Source organism: Drosophila melanogaster, chromosome 3L, assembly GCF_000001215.4.
Source record: "Drosophila melanogaster chromosome 3L".
Taxonomy (NCBI): Eukaryota; Metazoa; Arthropoda; class Insecta; order Diptera; family Drosophilidae; genus Drosophila; species Drosophila melanogaster.
The window spans coordinates 20,361,634-20,382,400 of NT_037436.4; the positions used below are offsets into that span (position 1 = coordinate 20,361,634).

The 20,767-nt window shown below is 45.8% G+C and overlaps 5 protein-coding genes across 10 annotated transcripts; 3 read left to right on the top strand and 2 right to left on the bottom strand.

Moving 5' to 3' along the window:
• Positions 1–209: 209 nt before the first annotated feature.
• Toll-9 lies at positions 210–5,091 on the bottom strand. Of its 3 annotated transcripts, NM_140957.4 has the most exons (7): positions 4,507–5,091; positions 3,991–4,290; positions 3,033–3,263; positions 2,708–2,929; positions 874–2,492; positions 676–803; positions 210–614 (listed from the first exon to the last, which is right to left on the bottom strand). In NM_140957.4, exons 2-7 carry the CDS (start codon positions 4,283–4,285, stop codon positions 407–409), a joined length of 2,703 nt encoding a protein of 900 aa, NP_649214.1. In that variant the 5' UTR covers positions 4,286–4,290; positions 4,507–5,091; the 3' UTR covers positions 210–406. The 3 variants fall into 3 exon arrangements, with proteins under 3 accessions (NP_649214.1, NP_001246846.1, NP_001246845.1); NM_001259917.1 differs by lacking the exon at positions 4,507–5,091; NM_001259916.2 differs by lacking the exons at positions 2,708–2,929; positions 4,507–5,091.
• Positions 5,092–5,564: 473 nt separating this feature from the next.
• in (inturned) lies at positions 5,565–8,626 on the top strand. The gene has a single exon (NM_176370.3). It carries the CDS (start codon positions 5,683–5,685, stop codon positions 8,290–8,292), a length of 2,610 nt encoding a protein of 869 aa, NP_788548.1. The 5' UTR covers positions 5,565–5,682; the 3' UTR covers positions 8,293–8,626.
• Positions 8,627–8,679: 53 nt separating this feature from the next.
• CG13247 (uncharacterized protein) lies at positions 8,680–10,113 on the top strand. 2 transcript variants are annotated; one of them, NM_140958.2, is made up of 3 exons: positions 8,680–9,116; positions 9,177–9,650; positions 9,720–10,113. In NM_140958.2, the coding sequence occupies exons 1-3, from the start codon at positions 8,879–8,881 to the stop codon at positions 10,064–10,066; spliced, it is 1,059 nt and encodes a 352-aa protein (NP_649215.2). In that variant the 5' UTR covers positions 8,680–8,878; the 3' UTR covers positions 10,067–10,113. The 2 variants fall into 2 exon arrangements, with proteins under 2 accessions (NP_649215.2, NP_001356984.1); NM_001369968.1 differs by having other exon boundaries at positions 8,817–9,116.
• Ide (Insulin degrading metalloproteinase) lies at positions 10,039–14,263 on the bottom strand. Its single transcript, NM_079458.4, has 14 exons — positions 13,985–14,263; positions 13,787–13,921; positions 13,594–13,728; positions 13,266–13,536; positions 12,982–13,210; positions 12,729–12,931; positions 12,554–12,639; positions 12,038–12,497; positions 11,630–11,980; positions 11,336–11,567; positions 11,066–11,272; positions 10,715–11,007; positions 10,447–10,656; positions 10,039–10,386 (listed from the first exon to the last, which is right to left on the bottom strand). The coding sequence occupies exons 2-14, from the start codon at positions 13,852–13,854 to the stop codon at positions 10,159–10,161; spliced, it is 2,973 nt and encodes a 990-aa protein (NP_524182.3). The 5' UTR covers positions 13,855–13,921; positions 13,985–14,263; the 3' UTR covers positions 10,039–10,158.
• Positions 14,264–14,608: 345 nt separating this feature from the next.
• On the top strand, positions 14,609–20,765 carry RhoBTB (Rho-related BTB domain containing). 3 transcript variants are annotated; one of them, NM_140959.2, is made up of 13 exons: positions 14,609–14,968; positions 16,798–17,015; positions 17,079–17,182; positions 17,249–17,446; positions 17,679–18,215; positions 18,278–18,536; positions 18,602–18,715; positions 18,780–18,866; positions 18,937–19,020; positions 19,082–19,324; positions 19,389–19,659; positions 19,914–20,088; positions 20,159–20,765. In NM_140959.2, exons 2-12 carry the CDS (start codon positions 16,827–16,829, stop codon positions 20,063–20,065), a joined length of 2,238 nt encoding a protein of 745 aa, NP_649216.2. In that variant the 5' UTR covers positions 14,609–14,968; positions 16,798–16,826; the 3' UTR covers positions 20,066–20,088; positions 20,159–20,765. The 3 variants fall into 2 exon arrangements, with proteins under 3 accessions (NP_649216.2, NP_001262107.1, NP_001262108.1); NM_001275179.1 differs by lacking the exon at positions 14,609–14,968 and adding an exon at positions 16,109–16,206 and having other exon boundaries at positions 19,935–20,088.
• Positions 20,766–20,767: the final 2 nt, after the last annotated feature.

Below are 20,767 nucleotides of genomic sequence, written 5' to 3' on the forward strand. Positions count from 1 at the left end.
TCGATGCTTGCGGTTTATTCAATTTGTATTTCAAAATTAAACGTTTTTAATTGTTATTATCAGTCAATTGGTACTGATGTATTGATTGTGTGTTGCATTGTTAGATATTTCTTAGGCCTTAGCTTTGTTTACATAGTGTCCAGTAGTAGTAGGTTATGTTTAATATACGACGCTATTGCCTTTGTTAAGATATTTCAAAAACATCACATAAGCTCTTAAAAACCTAAATACCTTTATTTATTAATATATGTTTAAACTATACTTATGTTCAGCAGCAAATTTTGCATATTACTATGATTACTGTGGGGAAACTTTCGTCTTCATGAAAGTGTAATTAAGTAGTTTATATACTATATCAGGTACGTGCACAACTGACTAGAACTCTCCGGATAAAATTACATGTTTTCTAAACACTGATCTCTCTGGAGTTGATCCCTATGACCTCCAGGGATCTCTTCAGACGTTTCCAAAACAGCTTTCGATCCTCCTTGGCCGTCGGCCACTTTATATACGTTTTCACATCCATGAGATATTGCAAAGTCTTGGGTCGCTTTCGCCGTGGAATGTCCTCCAGAAAAACCAGGATCAAGTGCTCCTTGCTGACCTCAAAGATGCTACAATATACACACATATATTGATTTTAATATTTGAATTTTACAGATAAAGATTCCTTACCGATGCTGTGCCAAATACATTTCAAATTGACACCAATGACTCAACAGGAACTTGGAGGATATGATCAGCATAAGGGAATACGAGCGATCCATGCAGGAGATGATGTTATCTAGGATGGTCACTCCAATCTGCATGTGAATTAAGGGTTAAGGTTTCACTTTATTAGTAAGTTAATGTTGTAAGATAAGTACGCTTCACCTGAAAATCTCTTTCATGCAGACAAATGGACACATCCCCAGTTTCCTCCACGTTCGGCAGCAGTTCATTGAGCACCCAGGTCCGATCATTCTGGCAGTAGCTGATGAAGATATCGTAGACGGCACTGGGATCTCTCTGGGATATGTTTGTGAATTTATTCACCGACTCCTTGGACGCACTGGACAACAAGGCAGCGGACTTCAGGGAAGAGTAATAGTAGTGGATGTGCCAGCGCTTCAGATAAATTATAAATCCCAGGATGCAAGCGCCAACTAAGCTGCCCATGACTGCGATCACTGTGTTCGTAACGTGGTGCAACTCCTCGGCGAGGTCACTCATCGACCTGATCTGGCAGTTGAGCTCATCCACCTGGAGCTGATCGGTGTTGTTGAAGCAGTAATACTGACTGGCCTCGTAGTCGAGCAGCTGAAATTTTAGGGTAAGATCTCCGTCAAGGTCCCCTAAGTGGTATGGCTGGGCCGCGGAGCACTTGGCTACCATGTAGTCCTCGGAGGAGAAGCGCAGCTTGATTATATGATTCGCGCGATTGAACTCCCTGATGTTGGAGTAACTTCTCTGCAGCCAGGGAATATAGCGACTCTGCCATAGCTTGCGATCTATAATTAGTGACTCCGCCAGAGATATTACCTCCTCACCTACGGCATTCTGACTATAGTTCAGCAGTCTATAGGAGCAGTCTGCATCTTTATTATTGGCGGCCGCCACCTCCACCACCGCTCTCAAATGGCAGTCGCAAATAAAGTCGTTGTCCCCGAGACTAAGGTAATCCAATCGCTCAAAGTCCTTCAACATCTCGTTGGACAGCATGTTGATGGTGTTGCTTCTCAGGTTCAAAACCCTTAGGGCGGAGTTGTTGTGGAAGGCACTGCGGTACCAATTGCCCACATGGTTCGAGCTCAAGTCGAGGATCTCCAGGGACTCCAGAGACTGAAACATGGCGGGAGTGAGAGCGTTGATGTTGTTACCCGCGAGGCCCAACACCTGAAGGTTCTTCAACGACTTGGACCACTCTAAATCCTTAATATTCGATCGCTCGAAGTACAAATACTTCAGAGTGTTAGCGATGCCATCGAAGGCGTCGTCGATGATGTTGTAGGATAGGTAGGGGTTTCCGGACAAGTCGAGGCCCTCCAGAACCGTATTCTTGAAGATGGTACTGCTCACCATGGGAATGGCAGTGTAGCACAGACTGAGGAACTTCAGCTTATCCCCCAGATGGGCAAAAGCCACCGCACTATTCCTGGTCATTTTCGAGTGGGAGAGGTCCAGGTAAATCAGTTCCGGCAGATATTTGAACACGTTCTGCTGGATCTTCAGGCCGTATATCAGGCTTAAGGCCATTTCCAGAGTGGGCAACTGCAGTTGGTAGCTATAGGTCAGGAAGTTAGTGAAGGACAGGTCGAGATACTGCACTCCCTGGACGTAGTAGAAAGTGTCGTGGCTTATCGTCATGATCTTGTTGTCCGACATGAAGAGCCTCCGCAGATTGCTGACATTCCGGAACGCCTCCTTGCTCACGTACTCGATGCTGCAGTTGCTGATGTCCAGCTCCACAAGTCGGGGCATCTTTGGAAAAGTGGCCCAGGCTATAGATTGGGCTGGGAAACAGATAAGGAATTCACGTGTTAGAAGTATTTATGGCATGATATTTAAAAATTAAACCCTTCCTCCTTAAGTTACATAGTTAGAACCTTTTAACAGATATGAAACCAGGAATATGGAAATGACGGATATCAAGTTGTGATTAAATGTGGCATGAGGACTTTTAGGAAAACGTCTTTGCTGTGTAATTGTGTTTGCGTTGAGATCTTACATGAACTTCCGTGCTGATCGAACCGATCTTTTAAGACCTTAATAAAGTTCGTATAGTTTCTACCGGTTGTGATTGATTGTCCCATGTTTGTGTTGTTGTTAAAGTATAGATAGCATTCCCGATCATACAGATCGGTGGTATTGTGTAAAAGTAGTAGTTCACAATGGTGTGGTACCGAGTTACTAGCCTCCAAGCGGGACTCGTTTACAAATCGAGCAAAGTCTGAAACGGCGAATGGTAACTGGACATCAGAATACGTGTGCCATTGCGTTTCCGGTTCCCACAACTGACTAAATGGTCAATGATCTAACCCGGCCAAGCTTACCTTCAGCATCTGGAATCAGTTCAGCAAAGTTATTTCCTCGCAGCGATAAAAGCTTCAAGGATTCCCTCATGGAGTAGAGCGTCCTGAACGGAGCTGCAGTCAACGTATTGAATGCGGCCGAGAAGACTTCTGTCCTCCAAATGGTAACCTTCCTCGAAAGTTTCGCTTCTCGGAATAGGTCAGAGTCGTCCTTAAGATTACCGTGGGATAGATCCAAATACAATTTGTGCGCTTTAAATAAGTAATTAAAGGTACGATCAGAACCTATAAATTATAAGTGAATCTACCATATTCAAAAGTGACAGTATCGGATACTATGGGGATAAAGGCTAAGTTCAAAAAGTGCCGGGTGTAAACATTCGAAGAGATACAATTTATTATCGCTAAGATCCATATAGTTGCGAGTGGCTTTGCCAAATCCAGCCCAAGCTACTACACTCAGAGAAAAGACTGTTCTCAACGATCTTGATATGAGATTTTTGATCTTAAAATCTAGCAAGGATCAAATCATGCTCATATCGAGATCGAACCGTTCTCAGATTGCAAATGACTGGTCTCATTTGCCTCTCTCTCTCTCTCTCTCTCTTCCACAATTTTAAACCCGATACTGCTTCCGCCAAAAAATATCAACATTGAGATCGTTTTCGTCTCGAAATCAAGAAGGTTTCTTCTAATGAGCATGATTGATGCCACTGAGTACGCTGAACACAACCGATATCGGTATTTTTTTAAATTTCTCTGGGTGTAGTAATGCAGAGCTTTCACTGATAAGGGGTTCCATAATAATGTTACCGATTCTGGTGGGATTAGGCTAACATCAAAGACCTTCTATAAGCAGTCGATCCGCGTTGCCGGAAGCGTGAAAGTATATGTATATAGTTTCGAGAGCTGTTAACAATGCCCAATCAAACTGAGACTTGGGCAGGGATTTTTATTGGACTTTATTGGATAGGTTTACCGTATTTCTTTGTGCTGTCCCTGAGGGTTCCGTTGGGAAACTGCCACCATATCACCTCGTCCTTGATCAGATCCAGCAGACAACTGTTCCCATCATCCGATTCGTACTTCAACATGAGGGATTTGAGGTCCGTTCTCTCCTTGCTGACCTCTTCGGCCTCTTCGCTGGATGTTGTGGCTGAATCTGGTTCTATTATCAAGCCATCCTGGATCGAAAACTCGGTGTATGCTTCCCTTACGTTTCCAAGGAACAGGCATACTAATACGATCACATCCCATATATATTTTGGACACATATTCACTGAATTGCGCACCTATAGTGCTTGTAATGGGGGATTATAAATAAGATTTGACAGCTGTTTGATTTCACAATCACACAGATAATCGCGTTCTATACAATTTTTAGCCACTCATTCAGTTTCACTGGGTATTCCGAAATCTAAGCCACATTTTGTGATAGTTAACCGCGGCCGACATTTCCCGCAAATCACTTTATTTGCGGCTGGGCGAAGCACACGCCTTGGATTCGCGCAATGGACTGGCTGGAGGACTCAGCTTGCTCCGATGGTCAGCAGAAATAATAGGTAGCTGCGGTACACATGTGCGGCTAATTCTGCCATGATACGGCTTATCAATTTTGGCAATATCTTCCCTTGAATGGCCCGGGACTATCAGCGTATCGCTTTTTCGGTGGCACTGGGCGTCCCGCTTCACGCCCACGCCATGTTCCTTATCGGATAATTATCTGGACGTCGGAGTACGGCTATTAGGCCCGTACTTCAATGGGATCGGTGCTCCGGATCAACCGATATAGCCACGGCTCGCTTTTGGCCAGCACATAGTGAGTTCAGTGAGACACAATTTTCTATACTACTCGATTGTTTGCAGATAGAAAAGTTTTGATTTACGGCGTCCAGTCCGGAGACCGATATGAAAAAAATCACTTGGAAAATCTTAGATTATCAGACCATCGGCGATACGAAAAGGTGGCCACTAAAACACCCGGGTCCACAAATGCCCAATTAATTATATCAATTCCCTTCATATCATGCATACACAGTTTATTGGCCGTAAAATAATTTATTGGGAGATAGGACTTCAGCGGTAGTCTCCTATGACAAATGATCATCGGATACCCATTGAGGAAGCAACATTTTACTAATCTTCCGCTGATTAACACAATCCTTATGATAGCACACCAATTTTGCTTTAAGTTCCACCAAATCTTCAATGCGACTTTGTGCAGAGTCAGCATATCGCAGACGGAGCTCTATTTTTATAAGGATTTTCCATGATTATTATTTATAACTTAATATCACGCTGAAATCAACTGGTTAGCAGTCCAATCGTTAAATGCGAACACTTATAAAAAGAAAAGAAATTGGTTATTGTATTATGGTAACTATACTTGTCTTAACCCACGGTGGGTTTTGAGTTTCCCCAGCTTGAAAGAGAACCAGATCACAAAGGGAGTGGATCGTTTCCCGCTGGAATTTGAGTGGAGTGGTATTGAGCTGGTCGGAGCCAGAGCTCAATTAGAAACTGGTTTTGAGTGCTGAGATCGGATCTCGGCTTTCAGTCGACATTCAGAGCTGAGCTGAGGCGGTATCAACCGGCGGCAGATAGTTGAGTGTGTACCTGGAATAGTAGGCCACTAATAACTATCCGCCCAGTTAACTATCCCCGGTAAACTATGCGCAAATCGCCGGCCAGCCTGCCGTCGGAGGCCTTCTCCAGTTCGAACTCCTCGCTGAGCAACTCGTACAGCGATGGCAGCGACCTGGCCAACTGGGAGGAGTACGTGTCCACAGACGGCAGTCTCTTCTACATGGAGTATGTGCGATGTGAGAAGACTGGCGTCTCGGCAGAGCGGCGGGTGGAGTTCATGCGTCGATCGCTGCGCCTGGGAAAGAAGTCGTCGCGTCGCCAGCCGCACAGCAATAATCAGAATCAGAGTCAGAACCAAAACCAGTCCCACGGCCCGAGCAGGTTGGATAGCCAGACGGAGCCGCAAGAGTTCCGCTTCTCACAGTTCAAGACGGCTGCCCCCGATCCCAAGAAACTGGATCTGGTGATCACAGCCGCTGATCGCTTCCGTTTCGGACGACGATCCACGGCGGTGGAGTCCATACTGGGCTTCCGGGTCCTGCCCTTTCCGGACCAACCAGAATGCCTGATGGTCGATGGGTTCGTTCACGATGTGAGTGCGCTGCAGCACGGCATCAAGCGGGGAGATTGGTTTAGATCCCTGAATGGCATAGAGGTGTACGCCAGCAATGTGGATGAGTTGCTCAAGCAGTTCGTGGAGCCCACTCAGGTGTGCCTAGGCTTCCAGTCGTGCGGTGCGGCCAGTGCAGTTTCGCCCACCGATCCGGGGTATAATCGAAATGTCCGCGAGGAGCAGGTGTGCAAGGTGGAGAACTTTCCCATGTTCACGGAGAAGTTTGAGCAGATGTTGATAACGGAGGGGAACTTCGGTATTCCCGGTAGTTCCGTGGACATAAGAATGCCCTTTGCTATGCTGCTACTCCCACCGGAGTGCTATCAGCATGAACAGCAACAGGATTCCCTCTACTACTTTCCGGAAATCCCCGACAACTTCCTATTCAAGGCCCGTGGGAGTTTCCTCACCCTGCACGCCGTACTCAGTGAACTGCACACCCAGCCGCTGAGTTCAAGGCTGCTGGTGGATCAGGTGCAATACCACGTCAACTACCGCCAACTGAATGGGTTCCTAGTCCTCTTCGCCTACGCCGGAGGACTCTGCTGTGCGGCGGAGTGCAGCCTGCGATCGGATGAGCTAATCGGATACATACGCTTCTCTCTGCCGGGCTTGGTCCTGGAGAGCTTTAATCAGGAGAGAGAGCCGGGGAATAGTTCGAGACTGAAGCTGTTCCTTCGACACTTTTGCGAAATCCAGAGAACCCGGCTCGTAGCCAGATGCCATGGTCATATTCGTTTCGAGGAGCTCCTGGGCCAATCCCGCAGCCTGCCACTGCCAAAGGAAGCGCAGCTGCGCATCTTTGATGCTCTGAGTGAAATGGAGGCCATGGACTATCGCAACTGGAACGACGAGCCACTCACCACCCATCGCGAGTTCTTCATCTACGGCAGTGCGCTGTACTACGATGGCTTCCTGGTGGCCAGCCTGCTGCCACCGGAAGTGAGGGTGAGTGTAGAAGGATTCCTGCGCTGCCGCGGAATCTTCGAGTTGCTCGGAGCTGCTCCGGGAATCAAAGTTCGCGAGATGTACGTGTGGGAGGAGATAGTGTTGCCCAGTGCCACAGGGCGATATTTCCTTACCATCTGCACCAAGAACCACTTGAGTCTGGCCGTGATCTTGAAGATCTTCGATGCTCCAGACATGGCGCCGGATGCGGTGGTGGGTCCATCGCTCTTTTACATCGAGGAGATTCAAGAGACGCTGGACCACCTAGTACAGTGCGGCATTGAATCCCTGGCCATGTTCTGGTCCGTTTCCAATAAGAGACCCGAGGTGCTGGACGCCACTGCCAGCGAGAGTAGAGATCAGGAGAAGGAGCCGAACAACCGACTGGAGTCCTTCCTCAAGCAGAAGCTAACCGTGCTGAGTCCTTCGGTGGAGGAGGAAGCCCAACTGTGCTCGTCCCTGGGTGGGTCTTCCATACATAGTCTGACTCCCAGTGAGGACGAGTCCTGTCGCAGGCGATTGACCCCCATCCATGGTACTGCCGAGGACTCAGACAGCGGTTCCGACTGGGAGAACTTCGCCGTACAGCATCCACTTCACTATGGACTGAATCTCGGGGCCGAGAGCCACAGTCAGAGCCAAATGACAGAGTCCATGTGGAAGGAGATCAACAACGTGGTGCCGGTCAAGATATCCGCTGGCTGGAAGAATTCCGTTCTGCACTACGTCTACATTGACATAGCCAATGGGTCCTTGTTTGCGCCATTTACCGACAGCTCCGAGAACTCCAACTACCTCTCCGAGATTCGTCAGGCGTGTCACATAATCCACGCCGTGCTGCAGAAATCCAAGCACTATCGCAGGCATCTATCGGAATCCTCGAGAGCACAGACGAACTCGAACGGGCACAGTAGCCACACAGTGTCGCTGGTCAAGGAGCACGGCATGATCCTGGAGGTCAGCACGCAACCCAAGTCGGACGGGCAATCCCAATCCTCGACGAGCAGTCGCTTCGTGGTGGTTGGTCGTCTCTTTCAGTCGCCAGCCAAGGAAGTGTACGTGTGTCACCGGTCCGATGTTCCCCAGAACATAGTCGAAATGGCCTTCCGGTTGTCCTTCTTCTCAATGGGATGACATCTTGGAAGGATACTACCAACTTAGATACTGGCTATGCGTAGAATTCTTGCTATAATATAAACACAAATATTTAAAATGTGGTTTTAACTAAACAAATTACTTTTATATAGGCATTCAAACAATTTTTTAAAATTATATTTAAGAATGCATAATTAATCATTTTCAGCAATTCTATTACGAAAGCATTTGATTTAGGGGAAGTGCAATTTTGTATTTTCAAAATTCGAAAAGCGCAAGCTTGCCAAAACTCTAAGAAATTGAAAAATATGTACATTTCCTCTGAAACGCAGCGAATAAATATGTATGTATGAAGGTATTTCAAGAGGAACACAAACATCGTGCGAATGTGTTTCATTCATTCATAGTTCGTACTAGAGAAGCCATCAAAAGTGTACACTATTTTTAGAGTTTGGTGGGAGGGTCCCATTCTAAAAGTAGTTCCACGCACCAGAAGTCAAAAGACACGCCGACCAATAAATCCACGTGAACGAGTGGCTCAAGGTGGTGCTCCCCAAATTGCCAATTTCCCAAGATTCGTCGACAGTTGTGTTTGGGTGTTTCAACAGAAGAGGATTCTTGGTGGATGGATATGATGACAGCTACGTGGATGCTGTGTCTTGTTCTCTGCTCCACGGCGATGGCGACGGAGGAGGAATCGGGCAGTGGACTGTTCAACGTCACCGGGAATCCCTTGGATACAGAAGCTGCTCCAAAACTGCCCAGCGAAGTGCAGAAAGCTGTTTGCACTGTGACTGCGGGGGAGGTGAAGGCATCTGCCGAGGCTGTCACCACAAAAACCCTTAAGGGAGTGTGTGGATCAGGTGGGTGGTCAGTGGTCTCTTGCCCGTTTGATCTTGAAACTATTTATGCTTTGTGTGCAGATGAAATGAACATGGCCTTCCGAAGTCTGGAGAACAAGCTCTACGAAGAGCTTCGTGTAATGAAACTGATTTTGGTGCACTTAGCCAAGGCGAATGGACTTAAGCTCAATACAGCCTTTTCCCCATCTGTGACCACTCCACCTCCGACTATGAGGCCAATCACTAGCGCTGCGGTGCCGCCAATCTTCAAGCCAATTGATCCTCCCAAGAAGCTTTCCAATTCCACCAATTCGAAAGCCGAAGAGAACGAAGTTGCTCCAGACTTCGGACTTAAGAAGACTCCTACTCTGAAAAACTTGGATTCGAACGCAAATCTTGGAGCTCGTGAAAATGAAGTCGATAAGTTCAATAATACTGTACTGGCCGATCAGGATGTAAAGTTGTTCACTTACTATTGGAAGTTGGAGAACGTTACGGAACTTATCAAAGCACCTAAATTGGCCACTGTCAGTAGTCCGATATTCAGCTTTAAAGGTACATCAGTATTTGGTGTGGATCTACCGCGTATTAGTTATATCTGATTTCTTGGTAATCCAATTACAGGCAAGTCCCTGCAACTAAAGTGCACTTTCCATCACATGAATCGCGAACTGCTGAACCTGCAACTGGGATACGGCGTCTTTAACCCAAAATCTAAAACTGGCCAAAGCAACAACATCTTGTTAGAAATGGACGGAATTTTCCAGAACACTAAGTGGACCGAAGATATCCAGCTGAAGCACAAGATTTCCATACTGGATCAAAGTCACACCCAACGAAGAACGCAAGATCTCAGTTCACAGGTGCTGAACAAGCTGGACACGGGTTTCTCTATCCCAAACAGTGTGCTCCTCGGTAGCTCTTACATCAAGCAGAACGCGCTGTTGATCCAAATTCTTTTATATTTGTGAATGACAAAACAATGTTTTTTTTCGAGCAATTAAAACAAAAAGAGACCAAAACCATGTGCTATTAAGAAAGACCTCAATTTCCTTATTGCAGTTTAAAGCTTGCTGCGTGCTCCCTTCGCCTTAATGTCAAGGAATGGCAGAGCAATGGGGTAAAGCTCCTTGCACGACTTAAAGGTCACAATATCGCTGATTGGTTTGTGGCGCTCCATGTTTGTGATCTCCACGGGCTCCGCTTCTGACGTGGCATTTTCATCGGTTTGCTGGGATACAATGTGTACGGACAGAACGCGTCGCTCTTCGCCATCTTTTGCGATAAATTTCTGGAAAGTGAAAGAGGTGGTCAGACCAAGATGCACTTTAAAGGATCCATATTCTCTCACCTTGAAGTAGTCTACAAAGTCGGCCTTGCTAATCTTACGGAGTATTGCTACCTCAGCCTCCTCTCTTTCAAAGTGGTACGTCTGCATGGCTATTTCGCCATAGAACTGGCTGAATTGCTGGAATATGGTCTTAGGTTTTTCCAGCTTCTTCACGGCCAAAGCCTCCTTGTGCCGCTCAAACTCATCCAATGGCATGTCCTCAATAACTTGCTGAAGATATGAGAAACTAGTTTATAAATTGCTTACTATAGACAATCCTTATCCTTACCAGATAAGTTTGCAGAAAGTTTTCAATACGATCTTCCACATAGGACGGGTGCTTTGCTGACTGCACAATTATTCGTATGCCATTAGCTCCATTCACCTTACGCACGCCACTGAAAACGATGTAACCCAGTTGTTCCTTTGTGCGCAGGCAATCGTAGCAAGGTTCGGAGAGCACCTGAGACACCAGGTTTACCATTATGTTTGTGTGATCTGTTTGTGCGCCGCACTGCAAGTAGAGCTGTGCGCAGGAGCTCTTGTGGAACTCATTCTCCTTCTCAAATAAGTAGCTGTCGCCTTTAATGGAACAGAATTCGTGATTGGGTACAAAGAGTTGAGCAGTATGTCGACATACCTGCGAGCAGCTTATACTCTCGCTTCTTGAGCATTTGCCGCGCCAAAATGGGTAGCTTTGACGCATTGGTAGCCTCCAGGCGGGTGTTAACTCGCCCCGCGATGTCCGTGGCCTGCTGCTTGGTCACGTTGCCAAAAATAAAACACTCTGTGTGCAGGCGCTGGAAGAACTCCTTAGCGAAGTTCAACACTCTATCGTACGTGACAACTATGAAAGAGTATAAGATAATTAGTAATCTTCTTTTTTAGATAGTCCAAGCTAATATCTTACGTTCCATAGCGTCCAAGAGCTCCATATTGGCCCACGCATTTTCAGTTAACAACAGAGCTAAATAGTATATGGAATGCTGATATGGTTGCTCAGCCTTAAAGTTTTTCAGTGAACGTACGTATTCCTCCTTAAGGATGTCAAAACGTTTCTCGTCGATGGAGAAGTCAAAAAGGTGATCTAACAGCTTCTCCAACAGCACCACCTGTTTGTCACTGAAGCCCCGAATGGTGAACTGCAAGAGAGAAAACATTTTGTAATTTGAAAGTTCAATGAATAAGAGTTGTACATTCTCACATCGATGCCGCACGACTTTCCCATCACACTGAGCTTTAAGCTGGCTAGCTCCGCATCGTACAAGTACTCATTGAGCTGATCCTTCAGCAGCATCACCATCATATGGTTCAGATTGCAGTTCAGGGGATCCAGATAAGCAATCGGATTGGACATGTCGAAAGTCATGCATGCCTTTGGCTTATTGAACTGATTGTCCTGCTTATGCCACACCCTCAAAATGGGGGTGTCCAAAATAATCGTGGGATGTTTGGGAGCATCAGCTGGTACATCGGATATATCAAAGTTTGTTGGTATGAAGCTGTTTGGCAGCGCCAGTTTCAGGTTCTCGTTAAGTTCACAATTCTCCCAGGACTACAAAAATATATAGAGATTATTCTTTATGGTCCAATATAATGCAACTAAACGTACTTGCACAGTATCTTTGGCCACGCGCGTAATGCCGTACTTTGTTTTATAGTAGGGCTCCGCTAGGTCGCAATCCGGTTCAAAACTCTGGCTTACTATGACGATTCGGCTCTTGGAGGGAACCAGCTCATCCAATAGGCCTTTAATGAGGTCTGGACGCCATTCGTTGCTTAGATATGGAGCTATAAGCACCTCCTCCAGGGGAAATATTTGCATGGACGAGACGGCATGTGTGACTAAATTCTCCGGCTGCTCCTTTTCCTTGAAGCGGAATCTCATTTCGTTGAGTTTCACACACTCGTCGAATATCCACTTCTTGGGTCCCTCTTTCCGGAGCATTTCCAAGTACTGAAACACGATCTTGACAATGTCATCCACGTGCTCCAAACCCTCCTGCGTCAGGTCGACGACAATATCGAAGAATCCAAAGCCGTTTTGCGTGTTCTGATGCCCGGCCATAAGACTGCAAAAGGAATAGATAGATGGTAACTATGATATCGGGAGTCTAGATGAACTTACTCATTGCACCAGCCCAGACGTCGCAGCTCGGATAAAATGCTGCCCTTGCCCTCGTGACCGATGAGGTGGGTCAAATAGTTATCAGGCTATAATTAAACAAGAGGTTCAGTGGGCTGGCCAGAAAGGAATCCTCTGATTGATCCGTAGCCACAGCGCAGTGGTACCTTAAACTTACGCCTGACTTGTAGAACTGCGTCAAATCGTCTGTGGTAAAGCTTATCGTCAGCGATCGGATGTCTTTGATAGGCACTATTTTCACCTTTTGTCCATAGCGCTCCTCGGCGTAGGGGTGGCGTGGCCAACCTGGAACCTTGACGTTTTTGTTCTCTATTTCGGAGAACTTCTCCAATACCATGCCCTCCAGTTCGTCCAGCGATTCTGTCAGAGATTGATTACTTGCTGGCAGAAACGGCTATACTAAAACAAACCTTTTCCAATGACAGCCAGGCACATTATGTTGGCGGAGTACCACTGCTTGTGAAACTTTAGCAGCTCATCCCGCACATCAATGTTCTTGGACTTGGGTATTTCGGATAGGGTGGTCTTGTTGCCGCTGCCGAACTTGCTGTAGGCATGGTCAGGCTTTGCCAGGTGGCGGTTCACCTGCTTGATGCGCCACAGATCGCTGGGCAGGTTTTTCTCGTGCTCAGAGTTTACCTGCAATGACAGCGTCCTATTTCTGTCAGAAATTTTAATGAATGCTTTCACATACCGCATTGATTTCCCGCTCAGTTGCACTGGGCGTGAACAAGGGGGCTATGAAGAACTGCGCGAAGCGATCTAAGGCTCCATCTAACTTGTCCGGCGCCACGTGAAAGTGGTACTTGGTCATCAGGGGATAGGTGGCGGCGTTGCTGCTTCCGCCGCTCTGCGAAAGGTATGTGGTGTAGCCATTCTCATGCGGATACTTCTCGGTGCCGAGGAACAGCATGTGCTCGCAAAAGTGGGCCAATCCAGGCAGGTTCGTGGGATCAGACATGTGGCTGCCATGGGTATACTCATTAAAAACAAACATTGAGTGAAGATTTGATCTTATTTACCCCACTTGCACGGACAGCGCTGCCGCCGAGACATCTGTGTTGGGATCGCTGATGAGCAGGACCTTTAGTCCATTTTCTAGTTGCAATCCGCGGTAGTCGCGTGTGTCCTGCAGCGACTTTTCAATGTTGTTCAGCCTATAAACGACGAACCATTGCCTTTCGACGACCTCTAAGATGCGTAACGTGCACTTACCTCAATATGGGCTCCATGCTGTCTGGCTTCCTAGTTGCGGACTTTTGCGAGCTTTCGGCTATTGTCATCTTGGGTTTTATAAGCGTGCCAATCGTTCGATGTGTTACTGAAATGCTGGCCCTCAACGCACTTGACCTGTGCGAAATAAATGCGATTTAGTGGTGCCCGTTAGCGGAAATTTGTTTAATTGCTGCCAACCGTCGACCAAAAACCGCTGTTAAGGCAAAAATCGATTTTCTGCACGTAAGATACATTGAGTTTGTGAAATACTCTTGACGACGCTACTCCGGCTTTACGTAGCGCGCACAAGAAATCTTAGAGTGGGAGGAGTAGATTTCCAAGCCGGTCGGTTACACGTTCAATCAATTTTAATCGCTTTTTGGACCGAAAAATAAATTCTAACTAGTTTCGCAACAACTAAAATAGCAAACAATCATCTGTTCGCAGAGCTGCCAACTCACCGCGCACGCAGAACTAGTTTAATATGTTGCCAGATCGTTTATTTTGTGAGTGGTTCCAGATTTGAAATTCCCAATTGGAGAAATTTTACAAAGTGGTAGGCCATATTTTCAAATACGAAAGACTTAATAAGTTTAAAGTGATGATTTTTAATAGTTCTAATGTAACTTTGGACTAAAGTAAGCTGCATATTCACCTTACCTAGGATAGATGGCGATTTCAAAATGTATTTCAAATGCTTGAAATTTTTCCAACGACCATACAATAAATATTGGGCAACCCTGATAACAGTCATTATAAAAATAAATATTCCGTGAATTCCCGTTCTCCGTCAATCTGGCAGTGCTCCGCGCCCAACCGCCGCCGTTTTCCAACACTGGCCGGTTGCCGTCAAAGCGCGTAGAAGAATTGCGGGCTGTAACTGCAATTTATTATTTTTTAATTTCATTTATAGTGCACCTGGTCAGCGAGCACTGGCTCATCCGCAGCCATCCGTCGGCAACCAGCTCGCAGCGATGTTAAACTTGTGCCAGCCGTAAAGATTTCGCGTGTTTGCGAACCACAAACTGCGTCGCCATCGGTGTGTGGGTGCAGAAATAAATGCAAATTGTTGTAAAATGCCGTGCTTTGGTGTGCGTGTTGATAAGTGCAATACGCAAAAGTAAGAACATTGAGGCAAATCCGTGCAATTCGTGCAATCCGTGGGATCAGGCGTTTTCAGAGGTGAGTGCTGCAGTGCTACGTCCGCGGAGATTTATGAGTTCGGGAATTCTGTGCTCTCCCCTTCGGCCAGCAGTCGAAGAATTAGGTTCTAATCAGGTTTTAATTGTTTACCCACCAACATGCGTTTTCCTCGAGAAAAAGTGCAAGTGTTCAACGATTTTTCTCCCCTAAATGGGTCAAGTTTGCCGGAATGTCGAGTCCGAACTTCAAGATCCCCTCCTAAAAGTCCCTTCTGTGCCTCCTTGTGTGCGAGTCTGAATGTGTGTGTGGTTTGGTAACGGTATTTGTGGCCGTTTTGCAATGGCACGAGAAAATCAATAAGCTGGCAAAATTGAAGAAAGGAGACTTCCCAGACATGGCAAAACAGCGCAGAGTTTGTTAATAATGCTAATATGCTGGCGTGTTCTGCGAATTCTCGCGAATCAAAATGTCTAATTAAACCACAGGTTCACACCTCGCATGAGAAATAAATTGGAACCAGTCCCTAAATAAACTTTGTTTTTATTTCCCAAGATTATGGTTGGTGCAAATATTTTACAATGAAAACTAAGAACATACCTTTTAAAAACTAAAAAATACGATCTTTCCATTTTCAAAATACCTGATATCTTCAAAAACTAACAGTTGTTTACCTTCACAACGTCTTCTTTCTTTGTTTCTTTGTTTTTGCTTCACTTTGCTTAAGACTGGGCACTTAAATAATATATTTTAAAAATATTTCTACAAGGAAATAATAAAAATAAAAACGGTATTTTATAGTAGTTATATCAGACATTAATTTTTCAATATTTGAAGAATATTCTTCCCTCTTTAACCTTCATAAAGTCAATTCAAATGGCTCTAAATAGATTGAACACATAAATTATAGAAAATCAAAGCAAAAGTGGAACCGATTGCCATGTATTCCAGAGGTCAACGATCCACAATATTGACAGTAACTTAAAGTCTTCGCACGAACAAAAGACTTTCCTGTGGAGAACAACGATCGCTTCTGGCGACCACTTGAAGTACTTTCAATTGCATGGTTATTGTTTTGGGTTTAAAGCGCGTCCCAAAATAGACAGACTGCAGCTCGTCGAGAAGATCGGACAATGGATTGCCATGAAGCGTGGGCCACGCAGGAAGAAGTGTGCTCATTGCGACCGGAGGATTGAAGGCAGATATATTTTTAGTGCAGCCCAATTAAGTTCAATTAGAGGTTCAAAGAGAGAGAGCGAGCTTATCGCTCCGTATCCGAGGTACTTACTCCAACTTCCTCCGCGACAAGTGGATCAAGTGGGGGTCAATGAATTGGCTGGTTTTATAGCCTCCGTTTGCGGGATCCAATAGATTTCTAAGTAAATGATACGAAGCTGGTATCTGATTTCACTATAGTTATTTTCACAGTGCGCAGCGAGTAAACAAACAAAATTGCCTATTGGCGTAGATCAGTTATTCTGGCTTTACGTATAACTGAACGTAGAAGTGAATTTTCCCAGTGCGTAGATTATTTCAAACTATGTATTTCTATTTTGGGAAGCACTTAGGTATCTAGATTAAAATCAAATTAATCACGTGATGAAACCATTTTGCCTTCACACAAAACGTTAATGCAGACGACACTTTGTGTAACTTAGTAATTAGCAGGTCGATTGTTAGTCGAGAATTTAGCATCTGCTTATCAGAACTGAAAAACATTAAGGCAGCTATTCTACGTAGTTCACTTATTTATATTAGAAGGGGTGTCAGCAGTTTATTTTATTTTCAATATTTTCATTTATGTATGTTTTCCTCAGGAGAGACCACATTTTATTAAATCACACAAAAATCCAATACTATTTTCATTTCAGATTCCATAAGCTGGTTCTGCTATTTGTGCATGCCCAAAATGGACAACGAGCAGCCGCATCAAGAGCTAGTGAAGTGCGTCCTGGTGGGGGACACGGCCGTGGGCAAGACGCGACTGATCTGCGCGAGGGCCTGCAACAAACACGTCTCGCTATCTCAGCTCCTCTCTACGCACGTGCCGACCGTGTGGGCCATTGACCAGTATCGCATATATAAGGATGTGGGTTACCATTCTCTCAAGAGTCATAGTTATTGCATTTAACCGAATCCATATACATTAAAGGTACTCGAGCGATCATGGGAGGTGGTCGATGGAGTGAATGTCTCACTTCGCCTATGGGACACATTTGGTGACCACGACAAGGATCGGCGCTTCGCATACGGCAGGTGTGTAGAGCTCATGTAGCAGCATTTTCGCCATACGAATCAATAAGATGCCTTCTTGACCTACAGATCCGATGTGGTGCTGCTGTGCTTTTCCATTGCCAGTCCGATTTCCCTGCGCAACTGCAAGATGATGTGGTATCCGGAAATTCGCCGCTTTTGTCCGGATGTTCCCGTCATTCTAGTTGGCTGCAAGAACGACCTGCGCTACATGTATCGCGACGAGAACTATCTCTCGTATTTCGGCGAGAAGGGAACCTTTGTTCGGTATGCATAGCTAGCAGGTTTCAGCCGGTTTTGAGTGGCTTTCACTTTTTAATGTTGTTCTTTAATCAAATCAATTCAATTATTCACCATAATTTAATTATATTTAGAACACACGAAAGATATAATTCAATGTTTAGCCCACTATAGCAAATTAATCTGTTTATATGTTCAGAGATATTCTATTTAATTGGATTAAATTAAAGGCAATCATTACTATAATCTTTTTTTAAAGAGCCGCGTTGAAGAGTGACCTGGTTATGCCGGATGAGGCGCGTGCCGTCGCCAAAGAGCTAGGAGTGGCGTACTACGAGACCAGTGTTTTCACATACTTTGGGGTGAACGAGGTGTTTGAAAACGCCATCCGATCCGCGTTGATTGCACGCCGACAGCAGCGCTTCTGGATGACAAACCTGAAGAAGGTGCAGAAGCCCCTGCTGCAGGCGCCGTTCCGGCCACCGAAGCCACCACCACCGGAGGTCACCGTCATGGTCGGCAACTATCGGCAGGACATCTACAACATGTTCCTGTCGCAGGCCTACACCGACCTCGTCCTGGTCGGGGCGGGTGGCACCAAGTTCGCCGTGCACAGGTTCATGCTAGCCGCCGCGTCCAGCATCTTCCAGCGCCTGCTTAGCACTGAGCTGACTGATATGGGCGGGCGGAGCAGCAGCGAATCTAGCATGGTCAGCTCAACATTCGGGGAGGCCACCATTGCGGACTTTAACGATGACACGGAGGCCCTGATCCGCTACGAATCACGCACACAACGGTGGGTGCTGCCTCCCGATTGCATTGAGCCCATTTGACTTTGAATACATTTTGCACCCACAGAATGTGGGAACACTTGAAGCGCCGCTCCAGCTACCAGGCGTTGCCTCTCATGGAGTCTAAGCGGTCCAACGATTTGTACAGGGAGCTGCATCATCCGGTCCTGCAGAGCATTCGCCTGGTGCACGTGGAAAACCATCGGGGTGTAAATGGTCTGCAGACGATTGTCACCCTTAGCAAACTTATCTCTCCGCAAGCTCTGCACCAGTGCCTGAGATTTATTTATACCGGTACCATTGACAAGGATTGCGATAATATCGAGGTAGGAAATGTTTCAATGTATTCTGTGTTAAGTTTGACCTACTAATATATTGTTAATTCTCACAGGAAATTCGAGAAGCTGCCGATCTATTAGAACTGCCGCAACTGACTCAGCTACTTTCCAGGCCTCAAACCGTTATGGAGAACTCCAGCGATGAGCCAAATCCGCACATTTGCCTGGTGAGCGCATTGATGTCATGATATCTATTTTATGATCCTAACCATTTTCTGTTACATACATTAGCGCATCAAAGAAAGCATGGAACGGCATTGCATTGGTGACGGGTGCTTCAGTGATGTCACCTTTGAATTGGACGATGGCTTAATGAAGGTACATACATATGTCTGTTGAATTACTATATGAAGCACAATCGTTTACACTTACCTTTGCTGCATTGCAGGCACACCGCGCTGTGTTGGTTGGTCGTTGTGATGTCATGCGCGCAATGTTGTTAGGCGACTTTCGCGAGGCTCATTCCAATGTGGTAGGAACGGGCACAATACCCCTTAACTAAGGACAGTTGTCATAAATTTCCTTTACCTTAGATCGTATTCCCTGGCGTTACCATTTACACATTCCACAAGCTGCTGTGCTATTTGTACACAGACCAGATTCCGCCAATCTCGGCCGTCAAGTGCCTCAATCTGCTGGAGCTGGCCAATAGACTCTGCCTGCCGCGGCTGCTCAACCTGGTTGAATGCCGCGTTATTGAAGATCTCACTCTGATTTCTCAGAACGAAACCAATGAAACGGTGGATCACTGTCTAAAGCTGCTCGAGCCAGTGAAGGTACACATAGAGAGATCAGTTAAAAATGATATACCGAAATTCAATACTTTTCTTTTTTTTTCAGCTGCACAACGCACATCAATTGGCCGAGTGGTGCATGTCATACCTGTGCGTCAATTACAACCTTATTTGTAAGTTTTCACTCAAGGGCCTAAAGGCGCTACACCAGGATAATCAGGAGTACTTGCGCGAGCACCGATGGCCTCCAGTCTGGTATCTGAAAGACTATGATTACTATCAGCGATGCCTGAACGAGCTGAACAAGGAGCTTAAGCTAAAGACTTCGAGGCGGGAATCGCCTAGCGATGACGAGGGCTGTCTGTGCTTTACGGGCGGTAAGTGTTGCTACATTTACGGAACTATCTGCTCCACATCCCACCACACTTAACATCCCAGTCCAATACTCCAGTCGGAGGATCAGCTCAGGTTTTAGTTTCAGCTAGCTTTAGAGGACAATGTATGTATCATGACGGCGGTTTGTATTCGTAGCTAGGTGTCTCGTTATTGTTTTCCTTTCCTGTTGATTTCCTTGCTCATTTACAACGACAACGCCATCATCATAATATTAATGTCCGAAATTTGGTCAAAGTATTCTCTTGCTGGCTGTTAGGTAAATCGAAGCGAAGCGCTGATGTGAGTGGAACCACGGATAACAGCAACGCAGATAATCAGATCTTCAACAGCGCCGGCAACTCGCTCAACCACATTGATCTGGAGGCGGACATGGACCTGAATCTCTGACACCCAGCCCTAGGGCAAGGAAGGTGTGTTGATATTAATGTCAAAGTAAGGATTCTTCGATATTTATGATTTACTTCGATACTTTGATTCCAGATCACTGCGCTTCATTGTGATCCTGCCGGTCCTGATCTGTTTTATCTGTACGATTTTAAGTATTTTGATACTTTTCCAAATCCATACATAACAAACCTCAAGGGCACGATTTAGAGTGGTCGGGGAGATAAGGGTTGGAAATGGAGGGGGCGTGGCGCGTCTGCTTTTGACATTACGCAATATATAGAGCGCAAATTTGCCTTAGTGATTAACGATTAATAAGTCCAACGTAGCTCGACCCAGAACAAGGGAGCATACTGCAGAGTGCTTCGGATTTCTTATATTTATACGCCTATATAAAACGCAAAGCATAGACGAGTATGTATGCACATGCACCTCGGCGCTGCGAAGCATTTCGCTGTATTGCCTTACGATATATCGGTGTACACTCAACTTGTTCTGCACGATCCCTCCCATGGAATGTGGACAGCCGAAGGACGCAGACATGTGTATATCCATATATTTGTACCTTTACCTAAGACATGTATGTATGTATATTTTTGAATTCCTACTTACGGAAACATTTGTCTAGCCATAGCTCTAAGCAATTCTCTACGATAAGGACGCATTTTGTACAGAATGATAGAATAAAAAAGCAATTACGAACAA

What these genes read in the sequence shown, in the direction of transcription:
- Toll-9 (NM_140957.4), bottom strand. Translation starts at nt 4,285, where the DNA reads ATGTGTCCAAAATATATATGGGATGTGATCGTATTAGTATGCCTGTTC. An exon ending in ACTGATTCCAGATGCTGAAG is followed by an intron (nt 2,930 to 3,032) that starts GTAAGCTTGGCC and finishes TCGCCGTTTCAG; the next exon opens with ACTTTGCTCGATTTGTAAAC. An exon ending in TGCATGAAAGAGATTTTCAG is followed by an intron (nt 804 to 873) that starts GTGAAGCGTACT and finishes ATTCACATGCAG; the next exon opens with ATTGGAGTGACCATCCTAGA.
- in (NM_176370.3), top strand. Translation starts at nt 5,683, where the DNA reads ATGCGCAAATCGCCGGCCAGCCTGCCGTCGGAGGCCTTCTCCAGTTCG.
- CG13247 (NM_140958.2), top strand. Translation starts at nt 8,879, where the DNA reads ATGGATATGATGACAGCTACGTGGATGCTGTGTCTTGTTCTCTGCTCC. An exon ending in TAAGGGAGTGTGTGGATCAG is followed by an intron (nt 9,117 to 9,176) that starts GTGGGTGGTCAG and finishes CTTTGTGTGCAG; the next exon opens with ATGAAATGAACATGGCCTTC. An exon ending in TCCGATATTCAGCTTTAAAG is followed by an intron (nt 9,651 to 9,719) that starts GTACATCAGTAT and finishes ATCCAATTACAG; the next exon opens with GCAAGTCCCTGCAACTAAAG.
- Ide (NM_079458.4), bottom strand. Translation starts at nt 13,854, where the DNA reads ATGACAATAGCCGAAAGCTCGCAAAAGTCCGCAACTAGGAAGCCAGAC. An exon ending in CGTCTGGGCTGGTGCAATGA is followed by an intron (nt 12,498 to 12,553) that starts GTAAGTTCATCT and finishes TTCCTTTTGCAG; the next exon opens with TCTTATGGCCGGGCATCAGA. An exon ending in ACTTTCTGCAAACTTATCTG is followed by an intron (nt 10,657 to 10,714) that starts GTAAGGATAAGG and finishes TCATATCTTCAG; the next exon opens with CAAGTTATTGAGGACATGCC.
- RhoBTB (NM_140959.2), top strand. Translation starts at nt 16,827, where the DNA reads ATGCCCAAAATGGACAACGAGCAGCCGCATCAAGAGCTAGTGAAGTGC. An exon ending in AGTATCGCATATATAAGGAT is followed by an intron (nt 17,016 to 17,078) that starts GTGGGTTACCAT and finishes TATACATTAAAG; the next exon opens with GTACTCGAGCGATCATGGGA. An exon ending in TACGAATCACGCACACAACG is followed by an intron (nt 18,216 to 18,277) that starts GTGGGTGCTGCC and finishes TTGCACCCACAG; the next exon opens with AATGTGGGAACACTTGAAGC.